At 39.0% G+C, this 11,534-nt stretch overlaps 3 protein-coding genes across 3 annotated transcripts; 2 read left to right on the top strand and 1 right to left on the bottom strand.

Annotated features, from left to right (window-relative positions):
• The first annotated feature begins 1,240 nt into the window (after positions 1-1,240).
• LOC132983407 (histone H2A) lies at positions 1,241-1,743 on the top strand. The gene has a single exon (XM_061049693.1). The coding sequence runs from the start codon at positions 1,354-1,356 to the stop codon at positions 1,735-1,737; it is 384 nt and encodes a 127-aa protein (XP_060905676.1). The 5' UTR covers positions 1,241-1,353; the 3' UTR covers positions 1,738-1,743.
• Positions 1,744-3,117: 1,374 nt separating this feature from the next.
• On the bottom strand, positions 3,118-7,533 carry kiaa1143 (KIAA1143 ortholog). Its single transcript, XM_061049690.1, has 3 exons — positions 7,354-7,533; positions 5,437-5,587; positions 3,118-4,605 (listed from the first exon to the last, which is right to left on the bottom strand). The coding sequence occupies exons 1-3, from the start codon at positions 7,465-7,467 to the stop codon at positions 4,325-4,327; spliced, it is 546 nt and encodes a 181-aa protein (XP_060905673.1). The 5' UTR covers positions 7,468-7,533; the 3' UTR covers positions 3,118-4,324.
• A 1,468-nt stretch (positions 7,534-9,001) lies between these two features.
• Positions 9,002-11,449, top strand: tmem42a (transmembrane protein 42a). Its single transcript, XM_061049691.1, has 3 exons — positions 9,002-9,252; positions 9,942-10,088; positions 10,175-11,449. The coding sequence occupies exons 1-3, from the start codon at positions 9,094-9,096 to the stop codon at positions 10,316-10,318; spliced, it is 450 nt and encodes a 149-aa protein (XP_060905674.1). The 5' UTR covers positions 9,002-9,093; the 3' UTR covers positions 10,319-11,449.
• Positions 11,450-11,534: the final 85 nt, after the last annotated feature.

Below are 11,534 nucleotides of genomic sequence, written 5' to 3' on the forward strand. Positions count from 1 at the left end.
CCCTATCTTCATTTCTGCTTATAAATTCCAGTAACCTGCTTATTATCTGGTTCTGTTCCTGTCTCTGCTGTTCCATGAGGTACCTCCGAACCTATAGGTATAGTGAGATGTTTTAAATGTTAGCTTCTTGTGGTCTTATGTGTTATAATCATTTGTAAGCATTGTATTTGTTTCTCTAATGTCTTGACAACTCTTAGCTCCTTCCCAATAAGTTGTTTGATTGATCCTGAGTTGAGAGTGTGTGCTTGTCATTTACAGCAGTTATTTTAGCTGAAAGATTAAAAACGAGGGAGCCTTAATATTAAGATATTTATATATAGACTATATCTGTGAAAAATCCTGGAAATATAATGGAAAATAAGTAGAGTGTGTATTAGTAACAACGTTGTAATATGTGCTCTATACAATATGCTATATGTGCATCATAGGAATTGGTTTATTGTGTCTGGTTGCAGCACTGCGTATCCTTTTAGTCGGATATTACTTAGTCCATAAAATGGGACTAAATTAGACAGTACAGGAAGATCTCTTTAGTAAAATGTGGTGGCTCTTAAAAGAGCCGTTGTGGTTGTTTTGGAGCAGTAGACAGATTAAGCTCTCTCTCCGCGGATCCTTCTGGCCAGCTGGATGTCTTTGGGCATAATGGTGACCCTCTTGGCGTGGATGGCGCACAGGTTGGTGTCCTCGAAGAGACCGACCAGGTAAGCCTCGCTGGCCTCCTGCAGAGCCATGACAGCGGAGCTCTGGAAGCGCAGGTCGGTCTTGAAGTCCTGAGCGATCTCACGGACCAGACGCTGGAAGGGCAGCTTGCGGATCAGCAGCTCGGTGGATTTCTGGTAACGACGGATCTCTCTGAGAGCCACGGTTCCGGGCCTGTAACGATGGGGCTTCTTCACGCCGCCGGTGGCCGGGGCGCTCTTACGGGCAGCCTTGGTGGCCAGCTGCTTTCTGGGGGCTTTGCCTCCTGTGGACTTACGAGCGGTCTGCTTGGTTCTTGCCATTGTGTCTTGTCTCTCTGAGCGGGAGAAAAATGTAGGGAGCTATGGGACGAGCTGCTCTTAAAGCAGAGGAGTGGATGTGTAACGATGACGCTGCTTCGGACCTCCGGCCTCTGATTGGTGACGGGTTGCTTCTGGAGCTCAGCCCCCGACGGGGGGAGCGAGCCCCCGCTTACATCTCCGCTGCTCATTGGAGAAAAGGTTGTTCAAACTGTGGAGCGCAGCTGGGAGCCTGGGGGCCCCTTTTCTGGTTGGAGGGGCAGGAAAACGCGCGCGCTCCGCGGACATATAATAGAGGGCATTTCCGCCTAGAGCACATTTCTCTCAGTCCCGACTCTAGAGATTAACCTAAACCATGTCAGGAAGAGGCAAAACCGGTGGAAAAGCCAGAGCAAAGGCAAAGACCCGCTCCTCCCGTGCTGGACTCCAGTTCCCGGTCGGTCGTGTTCACAGGCTGCTGCGTAAAGGAAACTATGCCCAGCGTGTTGGTGCCGGAGCCCCCGTCTACCTGGCGGCTGTGCTCGAGTACCTGACCGCTGAGATCCTGGAGTTGGCCGGTAACGCTGCCCGTGACAACAAGAAGACCCGTATCATCCCCCGTCACCTGCAGCTGGCTGTCCGCAACGACGAGGAGCTCAACAAGCTGCTCGGAGGAGTGACCATCGCTCAAGGAGGAGTGCTGCCCAACATCCAGGCTGTTCTCCTGCCCAAGAAGACCGAGAAGGCCGCCAAGAAGTAAAGACCCAAATCCTGACTTCAACAAACACAAAGGCTCTTTTAAGAGCCACCCACACTACACCAAAAGAGCAATTACCTGTGATACATCAATCTGATGAAAATCATATCAGAAAGAGTAGTCGATATAGTTAGAATTCATACATTATGATAGCATAGGTTTAGTTTGACAATGGCGAAAGTTGCTAGAAATTCCTTTAAGCTGTTGACCTGATCTCTATGCTGTTCAGCTTTAGGAACCGAACGAAAAGTTCAGGTAAAGCTGCAGGACAAAGGAGCCACATTTATAGAAAGTATTAATAACGCGAGCACACACAGTCACTGCTGGTTATAACTTTACTGATGCGGTTTAACAACATCTCTATGAAAACACACATACCATGAAAATAATGATGATAAAGTAACCTAATGATTCTTTATAAACAAGTACACGAATTCTCTAAAACTTTTATGTTGCTCGATACATGTTTCTAACCACAATTTAAGCCCACCCCGATTATTATGATACATATCGGTGTCTCTTTCAGGGTGAAACATATGAACTCAATACACACAATTATTATTTCTGAGTAAATAAAGTCAGAAGAATTTTCAATTTTAGAATACTTATTTTAGTTCTGACCTTAAAGCAGGAACTAAAATGGTAATGTGAAATAATTAGAAGAATAATATAGATTTTTAAAAATCCATAACTCGTCATTTTCCCTGCTGTTCCTTTCCTTAAGCATACTGTAGGATTATATGTTGTGCTTCTTCCATCTGTACAGTATGATATACTATTAAATGGTGAAAAACAGAAGGTGTGACTAGGGGGGAATGTGGAGACTGGAAACTTAGAATCTGGAAATATGAGTGAGCCACAAAGGAATTCATTTTGAGAAAATGTGGGATGTTGATCCAGGAACATGGATCTCATGTGGCAAATCAGATTTTGTACTTGACTCCACAAAGTTAACACAATCTGCCCATTAGCAGCTGACAATTTGACCTCACAGTTTAACTTTTCCTACCTTGTTACAGCTTAGCTTATCACCTTCTGGCTGTAAACCGTCAATTTTGATTTGAACAGTTAAACAGACAGTGAAATGTATTTACCCAGATGAACTAACTGATTCAAATCAAAATGAGAAAACACTGAAGTCACCTTGATATAATCTAATTATGTTTGTTGAATGTTCATACATGATTACAGTTCTCTGAAGGCATGACACAAGAGATCAGCCTTTATGGAAAAGATCCTAGAGTGTAAGCAAACCATCATGTGATAATTAGAAAGCGTGTTTACTACAGCAGACTGATGTGATTGTCATGTGTTCTGCAGGTCGATGGTCTGATTCAAGAAACTGTAACACAGCCACACAGGGAAACAAATCAACCTATAATGCAGGATGTCAGAGAGCTGATTTAATGTTTCATATTTCAAATGTTACAGCCACAAACGTTTCCTAAAAATACACACAATAAAATCATATTCACATTTTAAAAATCATACGACTGCATTGACAAGAATGCATTGTTACTACATAGTTATACAGCTCCTTGGTCGAAGCTAGGATATATTTATACATCCAATACACCATTGAATGTAGTAAATACACAACAATAAGAACACATCTGATGACGTCATGGGGCAGTGCACAAGAACAAGAGTTGATGTCTCATCAAAAGCATCTCAATTTGAATGAATGGATCTGAGGAGTATTTAAAGTGTGTTGACCTTTATATGAGGAGCAGAAAAATCTGCAGTGATGTCTAGAAACCTTCTAGGATCAGGGGTTGAATGTCCTATACCTGTGGTACAAAGCATCTATTGTTTTTGTGGAAAAGATTGTTGTTTTTTTTGTTCCCTTAAGTGGAAGGCACCAGGAACTCAGGAAGACAAGTCTTTAAAAGTTTATAACTGTAGTACAACAGAAGAGATATCATGAACACGAAGTAGAGAAGAAAAAAAAGAATCAATTTTACTAACCGGTATAAAAAAAAGTTAGCGTTCACCATTTTAATCACCCAGGTGATGAAGTTCACGGGTCAGTGTAAAACCAAAGATTAATCAGTGCACTTCTTTGTTGTATCTGTTGTTTCTTAGCTTCCATGTATCAGATTGAGTTGCATAGTTTGCTTGGCACAGAATGCCAATCCAAAGTTTTGAGAAACACCTTGAAAGTATCCGCTTGAACATGACTTCTGTGTTTTTCACTTCAGAACTAAAAACTGTTTCCGTACTGCTGTACAGACATAGTGAAACTAAGAAATGCAAAAAGACAGATGTTCATTGTGACTGATTTTTTTTTGTTGTTGCCCTATTCAAATCTTGGATAGGTTTCATTTCACTGTAAAAGTAAACTCACAGACAGTCATCAGTTATATACAGTAAAGACTCGTTGTCGTCGACGGGCTAACAGATGCAAAACTACTCGCATTATCCTTGAAAATGAACTACAGAATGGAGGCGCTTCACAACGGGATGAACTCCAGACAATCTTCTGCTATACATGTCTGTTCTTGTCTGTCATTAACATGAAACATTTTACCGTTAATGTTCACTTTGATTTCTCTCTTTTACAGAGGTTTATGAGTCTTATCAGTAACATTTAATCCTCCTCTTCCTCCTCGTCTCCCCCGAAGGACAGGAGGCTGTTATTTTTTACTTTTTTTCCAGACTTCACCTCCTTCTTCTCCTTCTCCTTCTCCTTCTCCTTCTCCTTTTCCTTTTCCTTTTCCTTCTCCTCTTCCACCTCCGCCTCTTTCTCTTCTCCATCACTCTTCTTCTTCTTCTTGCTGGAGCTGGCAGTGATGCCCTGGAATTTGTCAGAGGAGGAGCGCTTGGCTGGTTTCTTGAACAGAATTTTACCATCAGGAGGCGGTTTATCATCTGTGGAAAAATAAAATGTGTGAACCATTAAAACATGCTTCTTGGCAGTCTATGCAATAGCACAATTCAAATTAGAGTCAGACCGATTAATCGACCAGCCAATCACATCACCCGATATTAGCATATCCAGTGACTATTGGTATCTGCTAATTTTATCGCAGATATGTGTCGATGTTTGTAGATATATTCATCAGTCAAACGGTAGTTCATTTGAGTTTCATTGTATTAAAACAGTTCACTTTGACCAGCAGAGTGTGCTATATGGATTATCACCCTTCAGAGTGTGAAACAGTGATGCACACACGTGAAGCTACTTTCCCATTAGAGACCATCTTGTCTTTCTTATACTCTGTTTTCCACAAGTGTTTGATAACTGCACTTGAGGGGTCAACGCAATAAATGTGTATATCTATATCTGTCTCTACGGATCGACCACAGATCTAAGAAAGATATCAGATATATCGGTATCAAATGTATTTCTCCCCAATATAGATATCAGTCAGGCCCTAATTAAAATAGGGCCACACACACTTTTCCATTTTGCTGTAGGACATATCGCATTTGCCCTTCAAAGTATGCACTTTTCATGCAATATGCATACAATTGGTACATGTTTTTTTTTTTTAGTCCACCTTCAACATTAACTGGCCTCCTCATCCACCTGTCACAGTTTAATATTGTTGAGAAAAGCATGCAAACTGCAAAGAGGACAAGGTGTAAAAGGATATCCTGGTATTTTTGGCATGAACATGTATGCACATATGAAAAAAACAAACCTGGCATACCAAATATTATTGGCGTATGGATAAATACATGCAGACTCGGCCTTACCTTTATCTGCTCCACCTCCTGTGCGGATTTCACCCTTGATTTTCTTTACATCATCTGCAGTCAGGTCTCCACCTTTCAGGACTACAACCTGAGGTAACTCATCGTCCCGATCACTTCCGCTGTCATCATCCAATGTTGGCATTGCCTGCCGCTGATGGGGAGAAACACAGGTAAGTATTTAAAGAGTGAAAAAAAACCCTATGTTTTCATAACACTATAATAATCATTCAACCACCAAACCCGTACTGGTAACAGTATGGTGGTAGGTATGAATACTGGAGCCCGACCTATTAATCGTCCAGCAGATAATATCGGCCGATAATAACTAATCAAGTGACTATCGGTCTCATCTCATTTTATCTGATACGCGCCGATATAACAAGATTTATTCAGCAGACAATTAGCATTTTATTTGAGTATCATTTTACCAGCAGTGTGCTATATGGACTACAACAAGTGTTATCACTCTCCTGAGTGTCAAGCAGTGATGCACGTACAGTTACTTTCCAGTTAAGTGATGTTTCTTCATTACATATCTTTTCTGTAAGTGTATGATAACTGCTTTTGAGGGATCAACACAATAAATGTGTATATCTATCGATCAAGATCAAAAATCAATCTAAGAAATATATCAGCCAACATATTAGTATAGGATTTTTTTCTCTCCTCAGTATCAATATCGGTCAGTCCCTCATAAATTCATGTTATTATTGAACTTAAATATATTACATAGTTTTTAAGAAAAGTTTGGTTCAGTTATTTAAAATCATAAAATGCATTTCTTCAACATTAAAGGCTTTATATGCGATTTTTTGATCCAGCAGATGTCGCCCTTGAGCACCAGCATGAAACCAAAACAACTCGCGGTGCATTGTTGTGTTAGCATGCTAATGCTAGGGATCTTTATTATGCTCGTATCTTCACACTGCATGTAAATTTACCTGAAATGAGCGTGATCTAGAAACACAGTTAAGCAGTGAGTACAGTATGTTATTCTTCTTTTCTCTAGTCCCTCAATTAAACAAATTTTATACGCGAGGGGAGGAGTCAGTCGGCCGTCCAGGCGATGTAAACAAACTGAAGATAGGACTCTGAAAGCATCACAGACAGTGGGACTCGGGTGTTACACCCATTGTAGACAGTCATGACTCACAGAGTTATTTTCAGAGGATATACTTGATTTACATTACATTTAAGTGTGAAAAATCACATAAAGTCTTTTAAGGACACCCCTCTAACGCATACAAATCTTTAAATAAGATCACTGATGTGCATTTCTAATTAACTTGAGAACAAACTAGCCCTTAAGAACCAACCAAGAGCCAAACTTACACTACACTACATCCACTTCTAAGATGATGATATCAAAATAACAATCACAGAATATGATGCAGTAGTGTCCCAAACCTTAAATGGGTTTTAGAAAAGCCAATCATGGCAATGTTAGGATTGCAAAATAAGTCCTATTAGTTTATTTTTATCTTGGGGGAGGGGGGGTCCGATTTCACGTTTACATTTTGACTTTTCAAAAACAGACTGTATTACAGACTCAGAAATAAAAAATATAACATAAAATAAATTAAAAAATACAGATTTAAATTTGGAATATGGAAACCTAAAAAAAAATTCTTATAAAAAGGGGATCTAGAGTAAAAAGACAATTATAAAATTATTTAAAGAGGATAAAGGAGATCTGAGGGGGAGGAGCAGGTTTGTGTACTTTAAATTAAAGGATCGGAGGTTAGTTCTTGTTTCTGTAACACATGGTTGTTAAATCGGCTCCCTGTCTGTTAAACACTATATAAACAAATTAAAAAAGACTATCTTACGCCAATATTTACTTAATTTAAATGAGGGAACAGGTCTGGCTCTGAGCTAACACAAATAGCCATATTAGCCACTTCACAGAATACGAACCTTCGTGTCCACAGTCGGTCCTTCTTTATAACCAACATCACTTTTAAACTTCTTCAGAAAAGATGGTTCCGCTGGTTTTACCCACGACACGCCGCTGGCTTTGCTTTTGTTCATCGCAGAAGGAGTTCACAGTACAAACAAATGAATTACAAAGGCCTACACAGATACCTCGACAAGCGACACCAAAACACAAGATACGTGCCGCTTTGCAAGTCACGTGACCTGAGAGGCGATCACAATTGGTGGAAGTCTTCTTCTTCGTCTGTTGGGTTTATGAAGGTTTCAAGCCACTGTCTTTGCCTTACCGCCATCTACTGGTGGACGTCAGAATTGTAAGGGTAAATTATAGACTAGAAAAAATAACAATAAAAGGGTAAAGTTTGCGTTTGTGAAGTTATAATAATCTATAATACTACGGTGGCCCTGAAGTGCAAAACACAACAACAAATAAGAAAACACAACAACAAATCAAAAAACACAACAACAAATAAGAAAACACAACAACAAATAAGAAAACACAACAACAAATCACAAAACACAACAACAAATAAGAAAACACAACAACAAATCACAAAACACAACAACAAATCACAAAACACAACAACAAATCACAAAACACAACAACAAAACACAACAACAAATCACAAAACACAACAACAAATCAAAAAACACAACAACAAATCAAAAAACACAACAACAAATCAAAAAACACAACAACAAATAAGAAAACACAACAACAAATCACAAAACACAACAACAAATCAAAAAACACAACAACAAATAAGAAAACACAACAAAAAATCACAAAACACAACAACAATCAAAAAACACAACAACAAATCAAAAAACACAACAACAAATAAGAAAACACAACAACAAATCACAAAACACAACAACAATCAAAAAACACAACAACAAATCAAAAAACACAACAACAAATAAGAAAACACAACAACAAATTAAAAAACACACACAGCATGCTTCCGGTTAAAAAGACGGACATTGCGTTCGTCCAGTCGGCAACGATCCTTGTCGACTGCAGGTACCTACCTTTTCCGTTAATGTTAATGTCATAGTGTTTTTTGATTTGTCGTTGTGTTTTCTTATTTGTTGTTGTGTTTTCTTATTTGTTGTTGTGTTTTCTTATTTGTTGTTGTGTTTTGCACTTCAGGGCCACCGTAATAATCCCACCCATAGTAGCTAATGTTGCCAACCATCGATATACATCACCAGCAAATTGATGAATCGATTTTGAGAATTTTTTTTTTTGAGGGCGTAATTATTTAATAATATGTCCAGTTAAATTGGAGTAGCTTTATTGAATCTAAGGCAGTTAATAATTAATAATAATAATTTATACTTAGATATTATATATATATATATATATATATATATATATATAATAATATATAGATATATAATAGAGCTGCATCAATGCGGAAATTTACAGAGACAGAGTATAGAATGAAAATAAAATAATTGACTATGTAAATTATACGCTACAAATTAACACGCTCCCCCCTAAGCATGTTAATTCATGTTTATTGGATGACGCATGCTTTGTTTGATAACTGATGAAGGGGTAAGAAATTGGACCACACTCCATCCCAGTAGGTGGCAATAATGCTTCTGACAGCTGAGTGCCAACCGACTAAACAGCATAAAGAGGAAGATGAAATAGCCTACTGTTGTCAGGGTGGTTTCAGGTTTCTTTCATTAGTTAGTTTCACAGTTCCAGCTATGTTATCAGGGTCTCTTTACGCGTTATTGGCGGGGTTCATGGGTGCTGCAGCTTCTTTGACTGCCAAGCTGTCATTTGGCGCACACTACCTGAGCGACATGTGTGAGGCCGGGCTCAGCCGGACTGGATCACCCGGACAGACTGCAGTTTGTGACTGGGTGAGATGAACTCAAACAACAACAACAACAACAACAACAACAACAACAACAACAACAACAACAACAACAACAACATGTATCTCTGTTTGTCTCTATTTCCGCGTTTCTCTCCATAACGTTGTCAATGTTTCTGCTTTCAACCTGGAGTTTGGATAAATATCTAAACGCGTTGAACCCACCGCGCCAGTATTTATGTTTTACACATTATTCAATAAATACAAAAATAGACAGGAGTTATTTTCTGTTGTTTTTTAAGTAACAGGCTGTAGTAAATCTTTCATGTTAACAAAGAGACAGTTCAAAACCATTCCTGAACCTGAGAGGTGATCATTTATGATGCTGTGTGTTGTATTGCCTGGGTTCATGTTTTGATTCACTCCTCATTGATTTGAACTTTGATGATATTTTTTGTTATCCATTTAACATCTTGTGTTGAAAAAATATTTTTGACAAATCATCACTTCTCTTAACATTTCTTTTTAGAGGGTGTTTAGTGAACAAAAACATTTTCAAAAAACCTACACACATGTTTTCATACAAAACACCTCTGCTCATTAAGGACTTCAAAAGTAAAGTTAAAAATCTGAATTGTATGCTGCGGCATATTCAGTCTCCAGCACTCATCTACCCAAAGCTAACATGTCGGACTGCAGCCTTCTCATGATGTCCTCTGTGTGTGTGTTTTCCAGCTTCACATCCCTCTGCGGCTGCTGTGTGCTGGACTGCTGTTCACCTGTAATACTGTCATGTGGACCTTTTTCTCCAAAGCTCTCCGGCACTGCTCCTCTTCAGCCAGGGCCACAGTCACTACCACTGCATCCAACTTCATCTCCTCAGTAAGCTCTCAAGGGACTCTTACATTCACCTCACATTTATGTTTTGTCTTTTTTTTTTACATGTGAGTTTTTGTTTGTGTTTCCAGGCCATCCTGGGGAGGCTGATTTTTGGAGAGACCCATGCAGCTCTATGGTGGGTGGGCATCTCTCTCACTCTGTGTGGACTGCTGGTGCTTCATGGATCCACGCCTCAGGCTCTTCCACAAGAAGAGGGTAAAAAGGACACATGAGCATGCAACTGCTGCTATTCAGCCCCGGTTGCAAAAACCTGTGGTCAGACTTTTTGGGCACTTACTTGAATTTCTCGGGCATTTAAAATGTAAAAGCTGCTTATAGAAAATGTCAGGTAGGGTCTTTGAGACTCATAGAAGGTGTAATGGTACAAACACTTTTTCGTTTACTGAATATGACACAATCTCAATTATATACTGATGTCTATATTAACTGAAATTGCAAACCAAACATCCACCAAAAGATTTTCTGAATGCCTCTGTTTCTGTTGGATTCCTTGTAAATCAGACCAAACGCTTTACGGCCAGCAGACCAATGAGTCTATGTTTACATCTCCCGAGGCAAAGTTTTCCTTTGGAGTTGCAATTGAGAGATTGTTTTTCCTTTTCTTTGGAGAATACAACACGCACCCACGTAAAGAGCAGGGTAGGAAAAGAGATAACAGGAAGAGAGCTTAAGAACAAAGAAATGCTAAAAGTGATAATGAGAAGCTTAGTGTTAAAAAAAAAAAAAAGACAGAAGAGACAGCAAGCAATAGCCAAATGAAATAGCCGCAAACTGTCGTGACTTGATGGGTGATTCCTCATTCCTTCAGGAGTCAGGAGAATGTTTGATGGTCATGAACCCGGTGCAGTTATTTTCATTAAACATCCTAATTGGTTTTATTAACAGTCAGTTTTATTATGAATATACAATAGTACAAATCGTTTTTTATTTTTCGCTGTCAATTGAAGAAATAAAATCGGAACTGGCCAAAATCGGAATGGGCAGGTCACACCTTTTAAAAAAAATCAGTACAACCAAAGACATGACAGTAGGTGCGTCTTTAACATTGATGTAATGTGGTTTCCAGTCACAGTCCAGGTTGCTCTCATCAGCAGCGAGGACAGTGAAAGAAGCCATGATGAACAGAATGTGAAAATGTACATAGTATATTTATAAGAATCATGACTGACTGGACTGATAACAGTGCAGTATTTGATGTGATATAAAGGCTTACCAGTTCTGAATCTCTCTAAAATGAAATGGAAAATGTGCAACTTTGTTGTAAATAACCTGCTTTGTGTGTAATAAATAAACTGTACAGAAGATTTTGTAAAAAAACAACAATTAAAGATGCTTTTATTAAATGGCGTCTGATTACGTACATGTGGGGATCTCTGAGACTTACTTTATATAAAGTTGTTGAAAAGGAGGATAAAGAAAAACAATCAA

The sequence above is a fragment of the Labrus mixtus genome, chromosome 11 (genome assembly GCF_963584025.1).
Source record: "Labrus mixtus chromosome 11, fLabMix1.1, whole genome shotgun sequence".
Classification (NCBI taxonomy): Eukaryota; Metazoa; Chordata; class Actinopteri; order Labriformes; family Labridae; genus Labrus; species Labrus mixtus.